Consider the following 19,780-nt stretch of genomic DNA (forward strand, 5'->3'; position numbering starts at 1 on the left):
GAAAGGGATAAAGGATAAGCTTGACACTCCCCTTTCCTGACTAGCAGCCAATCGGTACTCATTACGCTGCAAGGTCTCTCTCCTCCCTGCTAGTCTCCGGGTGCTGTGTTTGAGACAGGCAAGGAGGGGAGGAGGAGATAAACAGCGCAATGTTAAAATTGTTACACGTTTAAGTTACCATAAAGCCGCTTTTGTTTTTAAAAGCCCCAGACATTCTAAAAATCACCTTAGATTTAAATATGATTTTGGTTAAAATTTGTGGGTTTTTTTTTTTTTTTTTTTTTTTATCTGGACAAGTATATTGAGACTCTAATTTAGTCCCTGGACAAGTAGTTTTTTAAAAAATTTCCAGATCCCTGAGGGGCATCAAGATGTCGCAGCTATCAAACTCACAGCAACTATCAACAAACGAGCAGAGAAGCCCAGTGATCAATCTCTCAAGACACGTCACAGAAGGTGAGGTACGCCTCTTGTCTAGAGGTCTTTCGTTTTGGTCCTGTGTCAAGGTTCAACTGCTGTGATTTTGAAATACAGGTGAAACTCAAAAAATTTGAATATGGTGCAAAAGTTCATTAATTCTGGTAATGCAATTTAAAAGGTGAAACTAATATATGAGACTCATTAAATGCAAAGCAAGATAGTTCAAGCCGTGATTTGTCATAATTGTGATGATTATGGCTTACAGCTCATGAAAACCCCAAATCCACAATCTCAGAAAATTAGAATATTGAGAAAAGGTGCAATATTCTAGGCTCAGTGTCCCACTCTAATCAGCTAATTAAGCCATAACACCTGCAAAGGGTTCCTGAGCCTTTAAATGGTCTGTCTGGTTCAGTAGGAATCACAATCATGGGGAAAAACTGCTGACCAGACAGTTGTGCAGAAAACCTTCACTGACAGCCTTCATAAGGAGGGAAAGCCTCAAAAGGTAATTGCAAAAGAAGTTGGATGTTCCCAAAGTTCTGTATCAAAGCACATTAATAGAAAGTTACGTGGAAGGGAAAAGTGTGGAAGAAAAAGGTGCACAAGCAGCAGGGATGACCGCATCCTGGAGAGGATTGTCAGGAAAAGGCCATTCAAAAGTGTTGGGGACTTTCACAAGGAGTGGACTGAGGCTGGAGTCAGTGCATCAAGAGCCACCACACACAAATGGATCCTGGACATGGGCTTCAAATGTCGTATTCCTCTTGTCAAGCTGCTCCTGAACAACAACAGACGTCAGAAGCGTCTTACCTGGGCTAAAGAAACAGACCTAGTTTATTGCTCAGTGGTCCAAAGTCCTGTTTTTTCTGATGAGAGCAACTTTTGCGTCTCATTTGGAAACCAAGGACCCAGAGTATGGAGGAAGAATGGATAGGCACACTCTGCAAGATGCTTGAAGTCTAGTGTGAAGCTTTCAGTCTGTGTTGATTTGGGGAGCCATGTCATCTGCTGGTGTTGGTCCACTGTACTTCATGAAGTCCAGGGTCAACGCAGCCATCTACCAGGAGATTTTGGAACACTTCGTGCTTCCTTTCCGCAGACTAGCTTTATGGGGATGCTGACTTCATTATCCAGCAGGACTTGGCACCTGCCCACACTGCCAAAAGCACCAAAACCTGGTTCAATGACCATGAGATTACTGTGCTTGATTGGCCAGCAAACTCGTCTGACCTGAACCCCATAGAGAATCTATGGGGCATTGCCAAGAGAAAGATGAGAGACATGAGACCAAACAATGCAGAAGAGCTGAAGGCCGCTATTAAAGCATCCTGGTCTTCCATAACACCTCAGCAGTGCCACAGGCTGATAGCTTCCATGCCACGCCGCATTGAGGCAGTAATTGCTGCAAAAGGGCCCAAACAAAGTACTGAGTACATATGCATGCTTATACTTTTCAGAGGTCCGATATTCTATATACAATCCTTGCTTTATTGATTGCATGTAATATTCTAATTTTCTAAGATTATGGATTTGGGGTTTTCATGAGCTGTAAGCCATGATCATCACAATTATGACAAATCACGGCTTGAACTATCTTGCTTTGCATGTAATGAGTCTATCGCATATATTTCACCTTTTTAGTTGCATTACTGAAATAAATGAACTTTTGCATGATACTCTAATTTTTCGAATTTCACCTGTAGATAGGTTGAAGCTTGAGGACATTAAAAATTAAGCAATTTTTTCACACACAACCACAAACTAGGACAATGCCCACAGGGCATTCGTTTAAGCTCAATAGTAAATTCATGCCTCCCGGACAGTACCAGTCCATAGATGGCTATATACGCACACTGAAACGTGACGTTCTTTCTGGGATATCCAGGAGAAAAAGTATACTAATTTGAGCCCTGAGGAAGTTAAAGCCATGAGGACACTGATAATGGACTACAAGAGCTACAGGGAGGGTATGCTATCAATGTTATCAGACACTACCAGTTATTCACAACTCACTGTAGATCCTACACAAGGTATTAGGAACACCTTGAACTTTCTCATCAACATTGGCTGAGCGAATGATTGGATCTCCGAGACAGCTGAATTCCTCATGGATGAACATCCATAACTACCCGTTATTTATGGGTCACCTAAGCTTCATAAGGGTATGAACCCTTTAAAGTTTCGACCTATTGTCTCCGGATCAGGGTCTATTACCCAACCTTTGGCCCAGTTACCGGATTTCTATCTTCAACCACTGGTCCAAAATTTGCCGACATATGTCGGGAACAAAGGAGATTTTTTGGATAAACTCAGGAGTTTCTTGGCATTCAAGGGAAATTGGTACAATGGCCATCTCATCCCTATATACAAGCATACCAAATGAGGCAGACCTAATAGCAGCAAAAAATTTCTTGTCTGGGTTGACAGCCCAGAATCTCCACACGTGATTACCTCATTGAATGTTTAAGTTTTGTACTTGAGAGAAACTTTCGCATTCAAGGGGACCACTAATGCCCAAATACATGGCACCGCTATGGGTTGCTCTGCCGCCCCCTCCTTTGCGAGCCTATTTGGAGGAACATAACCTCTACCCCATGTCCCGACAAATGGCTGAGATGTATTGACGACATTTCCCTCATTTGGGAGGGTGAAGTATCTATTTTTCATGAGTTTGTCAATCATCTCAACAGTATTTTCCCTGGTATTTTTAATCCAGAAATTTCCCCTAGTAGCATCACATACCTTGACCACAGGATTACAAATGACCGGGGCACGCTTCAAACTTCTGTTTTTCTTTAAACCTACTGACAAACTCCTTGTTACACTACAAGAGTACACATCCCTGGCATCTTCGACAGCCTACCTGTTTCACAATTCAAGAGGGTATTATGCATTTGTTCTTGTATGGATGACAAGACAAATCAGCTTGTGGTCATGTACAAAAGGTTTTTGGAATGAGGTTATCCTACCAGAGTACTAGACTGGGCATTAGCCAGAGCTGCATCAAACTCTGAAGCGATCCCTAGGGCCACTAATAGGCCACTATTTATACAGTTGTGTTCAAAATAATAGCAGTCGGACATCACTAACCTGATCAATCTCTGTTTTTGGTAGAAATGATATTTCTACATGCCAAATAATTTACTAGCAGGTGTAGTAGAGTAATAGAAATCCAACAGTCATGACATGCATGCTGCTGATTCTGTGTAATTGAATCACTAATTGAAAGGGGCATGTTCAAAATAATAGCAGTGTGGAGTCCTATTAGTGAGGTCATTCATTCTTTGAAAAACAGGTGCCAACTATTGCCCTTATTTAAGGAAGGAAGGCAGCAAATGTTGTAAATGCTGGTTAGTGCATTTCTCTCTGAAATTCTGAGGAAAATGGGTTGTTCCAGACATTGGTTCAGAAGAACAGCGTACCTTGATTAAAAAGTTGATTGGAGAGGGGAAAACATATATAGACGTGCAGAAAATGATAGGCTGCTCAGCTAAAATGATCGCAAATGCTTTAAAATGGCAACCAAAACCTGAAAGACTTGGAAGAAAGCGAAAAAAAAACTACCATTCGAATGGATAGAATAGCCAAAATGGCAAGGACTCAGCCAACAATCAGCTCCAGGAAGGTCTAAAGTTACCTGTGAGTACTGTTACAATTAGACGCCTATGTGAAGCCAAGCTATCTGCGAGAAGCCCCCGCAAAGTCCCACGGTTGAAAAAAAAAGATGTGCTGAAGAGGTTATGTAAAATATCGTATTATCTCGATATTTTGATAACTTGTATTGGTGAGAAGTTCAGATAGAAAGTTCTTCCAACTCTTGCATAAACTCAAAAACTGATTTAATAATGTTGCATAAAATTAGAAATAAAATACTGGAATACAGAATGTTTAGATAATGTCCAAAAAATATAGTTAAGTTTTTAACATATTGTATGTAATTATGTATGTACAGTCAGGTCCATAAATATTGGGACACAATTTTAAAATTTTTGACTCTATACACCACCACAATGGATTTGAAATGAAATGAACAAGATGTGCTTTAAGTGCAGACTGTCGGCTTTAATTTGAGGGTATTTACATCCAAATCAGGTGAACGGTGTAGGAATTACAACAGTTTGCATATGTGCCTCCCACTTGTTAAGGGACCAAAAGTAATGGGACAATTGGCTTCTCAGCTGTTCCATGGCCAGGTGTGCATTATTCCCTAATTATCTCAATTACAATGAGCAGATAAAAGGTCCAGAGTTCATTTCAAATGTGCTATTTGCATTTGGAATATGTTGCTGTCAACTTTCAAGATGAGATCCAAAGAGCTGTCACTATCAGTGAAGCAAGCCATCATTAGGCTGAAAAAACAAAACAAACCCATCAGAGAGATAGCAAAAACATTAGGTGTGGCCAAAACAACGGTTTGGAACATTCTTAAGAAGGAATGCACCGGTGAGCTCAGCAACACCAAAAGACCCGGAAGACCACAGAAAAAAAACTGTGGCGGATGACCGAAGAATTCTTTCCCTGGTGAAGAAAACACCCTTCACAACAATTGGCCAGATCAAGAACACTCTCCAGGAGGTAGGTGTATGTGTGTCAAAGTCAACAATCAAGAGGAGACTTCACCAGAGTGAATGCAGAGGGTTCACCAGAAGATGTAAACCATTGGTGAGCCTCAAAAACAGGAAGGCCAGATTAGAGTTTGCCAAACGACATCTAAAAAAGCCTTCGCAGGTCTGGAACATCCTATGGACGGATGAGACCAAGATCAACTTGTACGAGAGTGATGGGAAGAGAAGAGTATGGAGAAGGAAAGGAACTGCTCATGATCCTAAGCATACCACCTAATCAGTGAAGCATGGTGGTGGTAGTGTCATGGCGTGGGCATTTATGGCTGCCAATGGAACTGGTTCTCTTGTATTTATTGATGTGACTGCTGACAAAAGCAGCAGGATGAATTCTGAAGTGTTTTGGGCAATATTATCTGCTGATCTTCAGCCAAATGCTTCAGAACTCATTGGACGCCGCTTCACGGTGCAGATGGACAATGACCCAAAGCATACTGCAAAAGCAACCAAAGAGTTTTTTAAGGGAAAAGTGGAATGTTATGCAATGGCCAAGTCAATCACCTGACCTGAATCCGATTGAGCATGCATTTCACTTACTGAAGACAAAACTGAAGGGAAAATGCCCCAAGAACAAGCAGGAACTGAAGACAGTTGCAGTAGAGGCCTGGCAGAGCATTACCAGGGATGAAACCCAGCGTCTGGTGATGTCTATGCGTTCCAGACTTCAGGCTGTAATTGACTGCAAAGGATTTGCAACCAAGTATTAAAAAGTGAAAGTTTGATTTATGATTATTATTCTGTCCCATTTACTTTTGGTCCCTTAACAAGTGGGAGGCACATATACAAACTGTTGTAATTCCTACACTGTTCACCTGATTTGGATGTAAATACCCTCAAATTAAAGCTGACAGTCTGCACTTAAAGCACATCTTGTTCATTTCATTTCAAATCCATTGTGGTGGTGTATAGAGCCAAAAATGTTAAAATTGTGTTGATGTCCCAATATTTATGGACCTGACTGTATATTGATATGAATCTGTGTGTGTCCAAAGTAGGCTCCCTTAGCCTTGCTTCCAAACGAAAGTGTCAAAGTCTTTGTTCTGTCCTTTTAGGAACTTCAGCCCCCACCATCCTAAAAATGGGCTGGTCTACTTTACTTGTACTTCTACAAAGATAATTGATTACAACAGATGTATAGAACAAAACTTCCAGTCTATTTCCCCCTCCTCCCCTTGGAGTCTGAGTGTAACTTTAGCTTACAGAGATGGGGGGGAAGGATAGCTAATGACTACCACATATTGCTTGAATGTAAAGAACAAGCCCATATATATTCAGACTATATAAAGTCTATCATTTCCCAATCTAGAACAAATAGAAATATAACAACTCAATTATTCTATTATGATCCAACTCTTTCATACATATGTTAGTACTGTTAATAAGAAATTAGATATTCGGTTAAGGAAAGCTTCTAACGGGTTACAATCTGCCAAAGAGCACATTGACTGGCCTAAAGAGAAATGGCACAATATTTTGTGGACTGATGAAAGTAAGATTGTTCTTTTCGGGTCTAGTGGCCAGAGACAGTTTGTCAGACGACCCTCAAACACTGAGTTTAAGCCACAGTACACTGGGAAGACTTTGAAGCATGGTTGCGCAAGCATCATGATATGGGGATGTTTCTCATACTATGGTGTTGGGCCTATTTATTGCATACCAGGGATCATGGATCAGTTTGAATACATCAGAATACTTGAAGAGGTTATGCTGAAGAGAAAATGCCCTTGAAATGGGTGTTCCAACAAGACCACGACCCCAAACACACCAGTAAACGTGCAACATCTTGGTTCCAGACCAACAAGATTGACGTTATGGAGTGGCCAGCCCAATCCCCGGATCTTAATCTAATAGGAAACTTGTGGGCGACATTAAAAATGCAGTTTCTGAGGCAAAACCAAGAAATAGAGAAGAACTGTGGAATGTAGTCCAATCATCCTGGGCTAGAATACCTGTTCACAGGTGCCAGAAGTTGGTTGACTCCATGCAACACAGATGTACAGCAGTTCTCAGAAACCGTGCTTATGCAACTAAATATTGATTCAAAGGAAAGCAAAATCTTCAAACATTTTTCAGTTTATATAGTGAATGTTTGAGTTTGTAAAGAAGAATACAAACACTGCTATTTTTTTTTTTAACACAACTGTACATGGCTTCAACCAGGAATCCAAACATATTAAAAGGGTGGCTATGCGCAACATAAACATTCTTAGAGTGGATGATACATTGACACCTGACCTCAAGAATCCACCACTGCTGGTGCATAAGCGAGGTAGGTCCTTACGTGACCTACTAGTCCAAGCAGACCCTAGGACCAAGTATGCCAATGCAGCAAGTTTTCACAAATACAGGGTCTTTGTTCTAGATGTGTTTTATAATTCCAACATATGCAATTCACAAATATGTGGGGAATATTTTACACATCCCCACAGTCGTAAACGCTATCTGATACAGGGGTATCTGAATTGCACCACTGACTATTGTGTTTTCATATTGAAATGCCCATGCTCACTGGTTTATGTGGGCAAAACAAAAGGTTCCTTTTAAGCGGTGGTTTCAGAACCACAGAAGCGACATTAGAACATCCCTAATCAAGAATGCTGAGGGTGAATCTGTTGATCCTAATAAACCTGTAGCAGCTCATTTTATCTTGGCAGGACATCAGGTACATGAGCTGAGGGACATTGGCTCACAATTGATGTGATCGAAAAATATTTAGACAGGTGAATAAAGCACCTGGACCGGATGGCATATACCCATTGGTCCCTAAAGACTTGAACTCTGTCATTTCAAAGCCATTGTTTCTCATTTTTAGGGACTCTTTAATGACTGGCATAGTACCACTTGATTGGCATAAGGCCAATGTGGTGCCAATATTTAAAAAGGGGTCAAAATCTTTACCAAGTAATTATAGACCTGTTTAACTTCTATAGTTGGGAAGATACTGGAGAGTTTAATAAAAGACCACGGACAGGAGTTCTTGCTGGAAAAATATATTTTAAGCAACAGACATCATGGATTCATGAAGGACAGAAGTTGTCAAACAAATCTGATTTTCTTTTTTTATGCGGAGGTGAGCAAAACCTTGGACAGAGGGGTGGCTGTGGACGTGGTATACTTGGATTTTGCAAAAGCGTTTACACATTAGCTGTGTGTGGGGAACTGTGTCAAAGTAAAGTCTACAGGCTTGGAAAAATCCATCTGTAAATGGATAGAAAACTGACTAAAAAATTGTATTCAGAGAGTAGTGGTTAATGATTCATACTCTGAATGGTCTAGAGTTGTCAGTGGTGTACCCCAAGGTTCAGTGTTGGGACCCTTAGTTTTTAATATACAGTATCTATGAACGATATAGGGTCTGGGATTAAAAATACTGTTTCATTCTTTGCAGTTGACACCAAGCTGTGCAGTGGAATAACGTCCTTACAGGATGTCTCAACTTACAAGCGGATCTCAATGCACTGTTTAATTGGGCAAATGAGGTTTAATGTTGATAAATGTAAGGTTATGAACTTGGGGGCTAAGAATATGCATGCATCATACATACTAGGGGGGTACAACTGGGGGAATCAATGGTGAAGGATGTGGGGATTCTGGTAGATCACAAGCTTAATAATGGCATGCAATGCCAAGCTGCATTTTCTAAAGCGAGCAAAATCCTCTTGTATTAAGAGGTATAGACTCCAGAGAGAGAGAGAATTTTACCCCTGTACAAATCATTAGTAAGACCTCATCTGGAATATGCAGTTCAATTTTGGGCAACAATTCACAAAAAGAACATTGGGGAACTGGAGAAAGTACAGAGAAGGGCAACCTTTTGTTTTTTTTTGTTTTTTTAAGGCTTTGATGTGTCAGATCTTTCTGACCCTCTGAAGAGCTTTCTGCAGTGGGTTGCTTTTCAGACATTTGACAGGCAGTGAGGAGGCACTGCATGCAAGTCATTAAGGAGCCTGTTCTGTCCCATTTTTTAATTGCAGGTTTGTAGCTAACCTTTTGAAAAAGCGATCTGTGGGTTCTTGAAGGGAGCCCATGAGGACTTTTAATTCAAGATTTGATTGGTTTATGAAATAAAAAACAGAACCTTTTGTTTTAGGACTGCAACAGACTGTTTAAATTTTAAGTTTAAAATACAAGTTTTACAAAGTTCAAATCAAAGGTCCTTTAGTCAAATCTTTATTCTTTATTTAGCCAAATCTTTATCCTTTTGACTAATGCTTAATTAAGAGCAGGAGAGCTTGGTGAAATCAGTGAAGTGGTGTTCACTTGTTCTGCTTGCTTCGATCAATCAAATGAGGAGATTATGCAGATATACTTGTGGAGGTTTAAAAGCAAGAAGGTTACCCACATTGGTATCAGGAGTGGTTATATTGCATCTTTAAATGGATGCTTTTGTCCATTAATACATGATACATGAACTTCTACTGTGTTCATTTAAAGAAACTGGTTTTCCACAGTGTTGGAGTTGCACTGAATAATTGATAGTCCATGGAAATATGATCCTCTGGATAAACAGAATTCATACCACTTGTTAACATAGGACACCATCTTGGTCAACCAGCTCTAGATGTGGCTGCCGATTATTTTCTGCATCATACGTTTTGTGATTGCGCAGTATTATATTCGCATGAGGAACTACCACAGAAGCATCTATTTTATGTGCAAGATATGTCCAGAATCATTGGACACTGAGGGATTACATCTGGACTACCTACAAGCCCTGTACAGCTAAGCTTTCATTCTATATGGAGGAATGGAGCATATGGTAAAATCAACTGTGGGATTGTTCAACCAATGTACCTTTTTATGTGACGTGATGTGAATATACCTTTCTTGTTGCTTTTGCTGGTTCCTTTGCTTGGTGATTTTTTTTGTTGTGGTTTTTTTTTTGGGGTATTTTTTTTTTTTTTTTTTTTTTTTTTTTTTTTTTAAGGAAAAACTTTGAATATACTTAGTGGAATGCTGGGTTTATGCATCAAAAACGTACTGGAGTCCTGTGTTGATCCAGTGTTGTGCCCATTTGCAGTTCTCCCCTGCTTCTCTTGTCAAGGATGATTGAGTAGCAGTGGGAACCATTGACTCCTGTTAAAGAAATCCTGTGGGCAGAGTGGGGGATAGGGCTGAGCCACACTTTGTCTATGGCACACAGCCCAACTCAGGAGTGAGCCTGCAAATCTGCCCCCATAGCAAGCGGATTGCTATGGCGGCACACAGAAGAGAATGACAGGAGGAACCCAAAAGAGGAGGTTCAGGGCTTATTACACAGAGAAGGTTAGTATAGCATGTTTGTTTTAATTTTAAAAATTACCTTTAGGAACACGTTCATGTGTTATGAGCAGATTTGCATGTGGCTAGATATTTTTATATAGCATGAGTTGGGTAAATTTCACGCAGTTTATTTGGGACCTTAGTCTCTTGAACTCCTTATTGGGGTTCCTTTTGGTTTTGTAAACTTAAAGCTGTCCTTTACTAGCAGTTTCAACATAAGAGGAATATTCTGTTTCAAAAAGCTTTGGATCTATTGATGGTTACGTGATCCTCATGAAGCCTTCTAAAATAACTTTGACTTTTAAAGATCACAAACTCTTCCTTGTTTGTTATGCCCCCCCCCCCCAAAAAAAAATGCACCTTTTTAGGATGTTGTCTTGAAGTGGAGGGGATGCATGTTTTTCCTAATATCTGGAGAGAGAAGGTATCAAAGTCTGGGCTATCAATGTTGGCATAGAATGGGTTTAAAGTTTCTCTTGGTGTCAGAACAATTTTGTAATGCCAAAGTTCTCCAGGCCACTGTCCATTTCTAAATTTATGGTTGTGCTGTCAGGGTTTTGAGGTGGGGGGGATGATGGATGGGAAGGTCTTATTCTTGGGAGTAAATCTAATATCAGTGAATCTTGTTTGTTCATTATTACAGGTACTTTTTATAGTGCCGTCAATTTACGCAGTGCTTTACATATTATACATTCACATCAGTCCCTGCCCTGAGGAGCTTACAATCGAAGGTCCCTAACTCTCCTTCATACGTACACACACTATTGCCAATTTAGACAGGAGTCAATTCACCTACCAGCATATCTTTGAGAAGAATACAGAGTACCCAGCGGAAAACCATGCAGGCACAGGGAGAACATGCAAACGCCAGTCAGGTAGTGGGATAGAAGGGGAAATATAATTTCTGTTACTGCTAGTTTCAGTAGTTCCTTTTCATACATGGTTATGTTGTTGCAATGAAGATAATTAAAAATATGATCACCAGTAAGAGTCATCACCAATGAGTGAAATCCTGGATATTCTTACTCTGCACAGATCCTTCATGGTTTAGTAGTGTTGGCACAGTTTAAAGTGGAGAAAGAGATGATGGAGCAAGATAATATAACTTGGACACAGTGTATTAAAGTGTTACTAAACCCAGGACCCTGCATTCCCTATACCTGGTCTCCCACAGTACATACAACATGGAAATGCAATTACTTCAGTAAATATAAACGGCTAAATACCTTTTTCTCATCAGCAGTTAGAGCCGTCTTGTGACTTCAGCAGAGCACTGGTTAAAGCTTGTAAGAGGAGTTTTCTTTCTGCTCTAGGAGGATGTGAAACCTCTGACCCTCTGTCTGAACAGTGCTGATTGGCCCTGTGTTGATCACATGCACTCTCCCAAGAAGGAAAAAACCTTTGGTCACATGCTCAGTTTGGTGTGCATTGTTAAAGGTTCAGTCTGTATCAGGTGGTCATTTCAACAAGAGGAGGAGCAGAGAAAGGATCAAACAGCCTTTTTACAAAATGCAGAGGGATAACCCCTTAGGTTCCACAGTGAGTATAACAAGCATTCTTTACTGCAGATACAGACTGACCTTACTGTTGTAGGTTTAGTAACACTTTTTAATTGTATATAGTGTTTATGCACACATTTTGGGTTAAGATAAGAATTGCAGTTGCACTTTAGAGGGATGTGTGCATTTAAAGTGGTACGCAGGGAGAAATAAGTGGGACACATGGCTACGTCATAACATTTTTTTTTTCTTTTTTACATTTGAACACATTTATTATTTAGAACTTTTAAAGTAGGTTTGCATTCGCACTGCTTATGTACATTTACATTTAAAGTGGTATACACAGACAATTTAGTTGGTACATTTGGATATTTTGTTTCAAGTTTTAATGCATAAGTAGTTTATCCACATATTCTTTCTGCACTGCGAGAAGGTGTTTTAATATCTTCTGATGAGCACTGCCTGAATCTTTTGCACATAGCACTGCATGGCACTATTTATAAGTATTACAGTTTAAAGCAGACTTTCTGTGAAAGATATATTTTAGAAGTGCAAGCTACATTGCCCACTCCATGTGGTGTGGTTTTTTTTTTTTTTTCTCTGAATACCGGGCAAAAATTCATTTTAAATACATACCTTTTTTAAAAAGCTATATAGAATTTAAATCCTTTGCACAAAATGCCCATTGCAAACCTAGATATTAGCTGTGGTCATCTCCTCGCCATGCTGTACATGGCCTGGGCAGAGCTGTTGGTGGAACCCAGCACATCCTCCACTACAGGCTGCCTGCAGAAAACAGAGGTGGAGCTGGATGCAAGGCTAGTTGCCTACAGAGCAGCAGTGACTTGTCTCCATTACAAGAAGCTCCTGCACAAAAAAGTGCAGGAGTTGCTTCAGATTGGATTACTGCACAGATATGGAAGAAATTCACACAGAACACCAGTAAGAATACATATGGCTCTTGTATTTGGACTGTGTTGCCTGGATTTCAGCTTTCAAATTGACATGTAAAACCTTACCTATGATGCACTGGAGAAAATGCACCCCTTTCATACACTAGCTCTGACTTGTGGTTTGCTGATGTGATATCCATCTCCCTATTGTACAAACCTCTGTATGCAGATAACTGGATTGGGTTGCATGCTATATTGATCTTCATTTGTCATGTTAATTATTCCACATGGAGGCTGACTATTATTTAGTTAGCTTAAAGCCAATGTTTTCTGTCTAGTAGAGTAAGAGCAGAAGACAAGAGGGGTGGAAGTGGACCTCGCAACTGGGGCTCATTTAAAGATGCTTTCAGGTACACCACAATCGTATGTAGCCAGCTTCAGATGTACAACCCTCTGTTTAAATAATGTTGCAAATAGAAAACGTAGATATGTAGCTGTTAAAGTACAAATATAGTGTACCTTGTAGACCAGAGGCTTCAGAACAGCTGGAGAGCCACAGATATTCTAGGTCAGGCTGTAATCTGTCCAAACCCCTTACACATGGGGCCCTCTAGCTGCAGTGCATCTCTCCCTTTGCTCTGGGTATTCGTCCCTGAATGATGGTACCCTAAATGAGAGTACTACTTTGTACAGAGTTCTGCCCCATCCATCTGCAGCCTGCCTTGAACTGACTGGTTGTGGGCAGCAGGGCTGGATGCTGCGCCTGTCTGACCTGAGTGCACTAAAACAGAGGGACCCACAGCAAATAGATGGCCCTGTGTGCAAAGGGGCCTTAATGTTCCGTGTAATGTAAAGCTTCTGAACAGTTTCTGGTTGGATTTGAATATAAAATTGTCTTCCCAAAAAACCTTTAGATGTGCAAGAAATCTGAATTGGCATGTGAAAAGTGAGTTGATCTGTGGCGTAGTGACAACAGTATGCAGGTTTGATAGCATTGTAACCTCCTGCGGCAAGTGTTCATTATTAATTCAAGAAGAATGTATTATACTAATTGGTACTGGTCTCACCTCAGACTTGGAGTTTTGGCGCAGAAATCTACATCCCATTATTTGTTTTACCCACATTGTGTCCTTTATAGATCCTTGTGAAAATATAAAAACTATTAGGACATCTGCAATATACCACCTTATGAGAGGTCATTGCTTTGGATGTGGTATTGCATAGATAATTTCCATGTGCAGTCTATATACAGTATTTTAGGATGGAGAACTAGCTACATTTTTAGTATATTGCAGGGTTCCATGGATCCCTAGGGTTTCTCCAGAGATGGCTAATGGTTACATGCGCAATTCCCTCCCCCCCCCCCCCCCAATGTCCACAAGTGTAAGAAGCAAGTCTTCCCACTGATCATCTCACTTATGTATGAGTTTAGATTTATTTCAAGGGTTCCTGTGTTAAAAAGGTTGGGAGAGGCTGGTGTATTGTAGTTGTGTATTGCAATGTATTCGACTGTACACCTTTTTGTAACTCCTGTACAAGTTTTTGGTGACTGTTATGAAGAATTTCCCTGCTCTAGCTGGGTCCCCTTTTTATCTATTATTTTTTTTTTTTTGCAAGCATAAACCATGCCTTAATAAATCTTGAATAACTGGACATAACAATTTTGGAATGCTTGTGTTCAAGTGTTAATGTGTTTCTAAAGCTTGCATGGTGTTCTAACTTTGCAATTCTTAAACTTCTGTTAGTGAGGAAGAACCTGTACCTGTAGAGAATGCAGAAAACTTTGAACCTCTCGAGGCATCAGAAGAGGAACAAGATGTCAAGTAAGCAATGTATGATCAGCTAACATGAGTTTTGTTTTATACACCCATGGAACACTCCTCATGTCTGTATTTGTAGGGCCTCAGAGGAGGAATCTGAAGATTATCTTAAGGAGATGTCATTGGATGAATGGAAATCTATGATGGACCAAAATAGGCCAAAAACTGAATTCAATCTCCGCAAACCTGAAGTTTCTGTCCCTTCTAAAGCTGTGGTGATCCACAAGTCTAAATTTGCTAATGTAAGTTATGTAACTCAATCTGTGTTCCTACAGTAAGTTTTTGACCTTTTCATGTCGTGATATGTAAGTGCAGGGATTTGCAGTTCATATCGCCTGACACTCGGGACATGTAGTGCCGGGCAGGTATGTTTGTTTGTTTTTTGTTTGTTTTTTTGCCCTGCTGCACGCGAGCAGCATGGCCCACCTCTCAGGTGGAAGCATTCAGGTGGCATTGCTGCTGCCTGATTGCTTCGTGTGGACAGTGCCAGTCGCCGCCACCATTTCTTGTCCTGACCCAGAAGAGATGTGACATCACTTCCAGGTCCCCATTGTCAGATTCCTGGCCAACGAGGAAAGCATGTAATGCAGTGCGATGTGCACTGCAATACATACAGGGGAGACATGCAGGATCTTCTAGACCCTGGATGTCTCAAAAAAAGAGAACCTGTCACCAAAAATCATCACATAGGAGACTTTGTCCCCCTCTGTGATTTATAAAAAAAAAAAAAAAAAAAGTTGCACCCCCCCCCCCCTCCCCCACATATGTGCACACGCACAAATTTAAAAGCACGTGCTGGGGTGCCTACACATGATACATGTGTTATATATCACCACGCACGCCACAGTGAGAGCAATAATTCTAGCACCAGAACTCCTCCCTAATGCTAAATTGACCTATAAGGAGCTTTGAAAGCATCACCTATAGAAAATATAGGGTACTAAAGTTTGTTGCGGTTTCATGAGCACATGCAAATGTTGACATGTTGGATATCTGTTTACTCAATGCAACCTCGTCTTTTATATTTTACAAAAAAAATTGGATAATTTATTGCTTTTTGTGCCCTAAAATTAACGTAAGTGTATTTTTTACTGAAATTTTGCATTTCCTACACCTTTGTGATAATATTGTATGACATAAAATATTGGAACTACCGCTATTTTATTCTCTATGGTCTCTGCTTTCAGAAAATACATAATGTTTGGGAGCTTTGTGTAATCTTCAGGCCCTAAATGATTTTTTTAAACGTGTGCAAAAACCACAAAAAATGGCTCTGGCAGCGAAAAGGATAAGTTTGAAACGCCCCTTTCCTGACTAGCAGCCAATCGGTGCTCATTACACTGCAAGGTTTCTCCCAACCCTGCTACTCCCTAGGTGCGGTGCTGGAGACAGGGTGGGGAAGAGGAGATATAAAGCGCAATGTTAAAAATATTAAACGCGTAAGTCGCCATAAAACCTTGTTTTTTAAAAGCCCCAGACATTCGATAAAGTACCTCAGATTTAGATACGGTTTTGGTTAAAAATGTATTTATTTTTATCAGGACAAGTAGATTGTCATGTGGGACAAGTAGATTAAGACACTGATTTTTACTCTCCTGGACAAGTTTTTTTTTTTTTTTTTTTAAATTTCCACTTTTCTCATTGTTAGCCATTACTGGACACCAACTGATGAGCAGCACTCTTTTGGCACACAAGGTCCTGTGATTTTACTGGAGTATTAAGTGTAATTTGAGTAGTCTTTTCTGATTCTGTTTAGTACTTCAGTAAAGAGGATAGCAAGGTGGTAGGATGAAACCAGTAAAGAGGAGGATTTTCTGAGTTGGTGAAGGTTGTGAAATGCTTTACAGGTTCAGAAGGTGTGTGAAGTATTTGTGGATATTTCTGCTCTGTTTAGTCCTCTTTGGAGTAATAAGGCCCATCACATTCCAACAGGAAAATAAACAGGTTGGCCATAGTCTAGGGGGATATTATACCAATAGTGTGGGACAATCCACCAGGTAAGTCACTCATCTGTAGCATAATACAGAAGCCAGAATTAGTTGTAAGGCTGTCCAGCCAGGAAACCTGTAAAATCCACTGAACAAGTTTAACCCATTCCCACATGGCCAATAGCAAAATGACGGTTGAGTGGGACTCTCGTCGATCGGGTGGGCGTCGTAGGATATCCTTCCCGGATCGCACCTCGCCTGTGCCCATAAGGCTGCGCAGTGGCTTAATCTGTCACCGGCTGTGTACCTCGGACACAGCCAATGACAGATCTGTGTACCAGCTGTTGCTAGTACCAGGTGACCAATCGCAGCAGGTAGCATGACGATTTTAAACAATGGATGGCTTTCTTTCATGCCATCCATTGTACACAATTGTCACTAGCTGTGATTGGTCACAGTGATCACATGTACAGACTGGGCCAATCACAGCCCATCTGAGTCATGTGATTAGCTGTGGCTAATTACAACAAAAAACCTGAATGAATCAAATTCATTCAGCTAAATGCTTGCTTATAGCAAAGAAATTCTTTGCTATAAACAATCCATAATGTGTTTTATAATTAAAAAAAAACAAAAAAACTGATCACTTCCCCAGAGTAGTACAATGTTACTATGGTAACACACTACTCTGGTCAGTGTGTTTTTTTTTTTTTTGTTTTTTTTTTTTGAGAAAGAAATCGTAAAAAAGGTAATACGTTTTAAGAATCTGACTTTTTTTTCATACTGTCACCAGCCAGTGTCCCTGATCACCGACACACCAGTTATATAATTACTTTGTACTGCACTGGTAACAGTATGTACAAAATAGTGAAGACATTTTTTTATTTGCCAAAAAATTACAGCTTCAAAAAACACTCCATGCCTCTTACTAAATACGTTCGACTGCCTACTTTGCAAAAAAGGGTCATTTGGGGGATATTTGTACTGTCCTGATATTTTTGGGCCTCAAGATGTTAATTGTTCGTCAGTACTCCCAGGAATGATCGATTTTTCAGATGTATACACCATAGTTTTGTGGACTATAACTTTCCTACAGACTAAATAACAGATTTAGCTTATTTTCACTAGAGAAATGTAGCAGAATAAATCTTGCCCTTAATTTATTTTATATAAATTTTTGGTCTTTTTCATTTTAGCAAAAAAAAAACCCCAGTGGTGATTAAATACCACCAAATGTAAGCTCTAGTTGTGTGAAAAAAACTTAAAGTACAGCGTGGCATGACCACGCAATTTTTATTCAAAGTGTGAGTGCTGAAAATTGTCCTGGTATTGAAGTGGTTAAAGCGGAAATACAGGTGTACATTTCTGCATTGCACCTACACGCATGAATGCAAATGCTGAAGCCATAGAGCCTGTAAATCATTCTATTAAGATGATAGTTGACAGTCTTGCAGTTGCATGATGAAACTGCATTAAATATACCTAGGAGAGAACTAGTTTTAGAGGTACAAAACTGGTCACTCACTGCTGCAACGTGTTGGTACATAACTTGGATTCAAACAGTTCTGTTATAAATACATGGCTAGAATTTTACCTGGCAGACATTGCAGTAGATACTCCCTGAGGACCACAAGCTGTAGGGTGGGGGGGGGGGGGCTACCACCACCACTACCATATACAAGAACTGGTAAACTGTATTTTTGTTTAACCACTTCAGTACCAGACACTTTAACTCCCTTCCTGCCCAGGCCAATTTTCAGCCTTCACTGCTGTCACTTTGATATTTACTCAGTCGTGCAATGCTGTACCCAAATGAAATTTGTACCATTTTTGAGACCCATAGAGCTTTCTTTTGTTGGTATTTACCGTATTTGCCGGCGTATAAGACGACTGGGCGTATAAGACGACCCCCCTACTTTTCCTGCTAAAATGTAGTGTTTGGGCTATACTCGCCGTATAAGACTACCCCTCTTCCAATGCACACCAGTGGGAGGAATAGTGCCCCATCATTGGTATTAGTGGCAGGAATAGTGCCCCATCTTTGGCATTAGTGGCAGGAATAGTGCCCTATCATTTAGTATCAGTGGAGGAATAGTGCTCCATCATTGGTGTCAGTGGGAGGAACAGTGCCCCATCATTGGTGTCAGTGGGAGGAACAGTGCCCTATCATTAGTATCAGTGGAGGAATAGTGCTCCATCATTGGTGTCAGTGGGAAAAACAGTGCCCCATCATTGGTATCAGTGGCAGGAATAGTGCCCCATCATTGGTATCAGTGGGGGGAATAGGTGCCCCATCATTGGTATCAGTGGCAGGAATGGTGCCCCATCATTGGTATCAGTGGCAGGAATAGTGCCCCATCATTGATGTCAGTGGGAGGAATGGTGTCCCATCATTGGTGTCAGTGAGGGGTGGAATAGTGCCCCATCATTGGTGTCAGTGGGGGGTGGAATAGTGCCCCATCGTTGGTGTCAGTGGGGGGGGGGAATAGTGCCCCATCATTGGTGTCAGTGGGGGGGAGGAATAGTGCCCCATCGTTGGTGTCAGTGGGAGGAATAGTGCCCCATCATTGGTATCAGTGACACCAATGATGGGGCACTATTCCTCCCACTGAGACTTGCTGACCCTGTTCTCGTATGGTGCTGCTGCAGCCAGCATATGTGGTTGCAGCAGCACCTCTACACAGAACACTTGCCTGCTGCTCCGGCACTCAATTTTCGTGGGGTCGCTCGGCTCCGCCCCCTCGCCGGTGATTGGCCGCCTGTGTGCCTTTCCTGAGCTACAGTTCTGGCGGCCAATCACCGGTGAGGAGGCGGAGCCGAGCAGCCGCACGAACATCCAGTGGCCGAACTGAAGGAGACGCCGCGCTTCCTGGACCGGATCGTCGTGGGACTGGATCCAGGTAAGAGACATCAGCCCCTGCAAACCCCTGTACTTAATGCCGCAGCCCCCCTAAACATGTGTACCGGCGTATAAGACGACCCCCGACTTTTGAGAAGATTTTCAAGGGTCAAAAAGTCGCCTTATACGCCGGCAAATACGGTAATCACCACTGGGTTTTTTCTGCCATAGAAGTAAAAAAAATACTAGTTTTGAAAAACCTGTTTTTTGTTTTTTTTTTGTTTTCTTTTTATTATAAATTTTGCAAATCTTTATAAATTTAGGCCAAAATGTATTCTTCTAAATGTCTTTGTTTAAAAAGAAACCAAATCATTGTATATTTAGTCTGTGTGAAAGCCTACTTATATATACTATAATATTTGAAAACTGATCAATCCTAATGTGCTGACTGCCTATCATTTCTTGAAGCCGTAAACTGCTAGGATAGTACAAAT

General features: G+C 40.8%; 1 protein-coding gene across 4 annotated transcripts in view; it reads left to right on the forward strand.

Annotated features, from left to right (window-relative positions):
- The window catches only part of HABP4 (hyaluronan binding protein 4), a 94,781-nt gene that overhangs the window by 70,982 nt on the left and 4,019 nt on the right, over nucleotides 1–19,780 (forward strand). For 2 of the 4 annotated variants that reach the window (XM_089662143.1, XM_089662144.1), the window contains exons 5-7: nucleotides 13,038–13,109; nucleotides 14,445–14,522; nucleotides 14,599–14,761. In XM_089662143.1, the coding sequence (XP_089518269.1) occupies nucleotides 13,038–13,109; nucleotides 14,445–14,522; nucleotides 14,599–14,761 (313 nt within the window). The remainder of the gene's footprint in view (nucleotides 1–13,037; nucleotides 13,110–14,444; nucleotides 14,523–14,598; nucleotides 14,762–19,780) is intronic. The other 2 variants (XM_089662145.1, XM_089662146.1) reach the window with 2 other exon arrangements.

This window comes from Staurois parvus, unplaced genomic scaffold (genome assembly GCF_062004578.1).
Source record: "Staurois parvus isolate SC_StPar_1 unplaced genomic scaffold, SC_StPar_1.0 ptg001432l, whole genome shotgun sequence".
Classification (NCBI taxonomy): Eukaryota; Metazoa; Chordata; class Amphibia; order Anura; family Ranidae; genus Staurois; species Staurois parvus.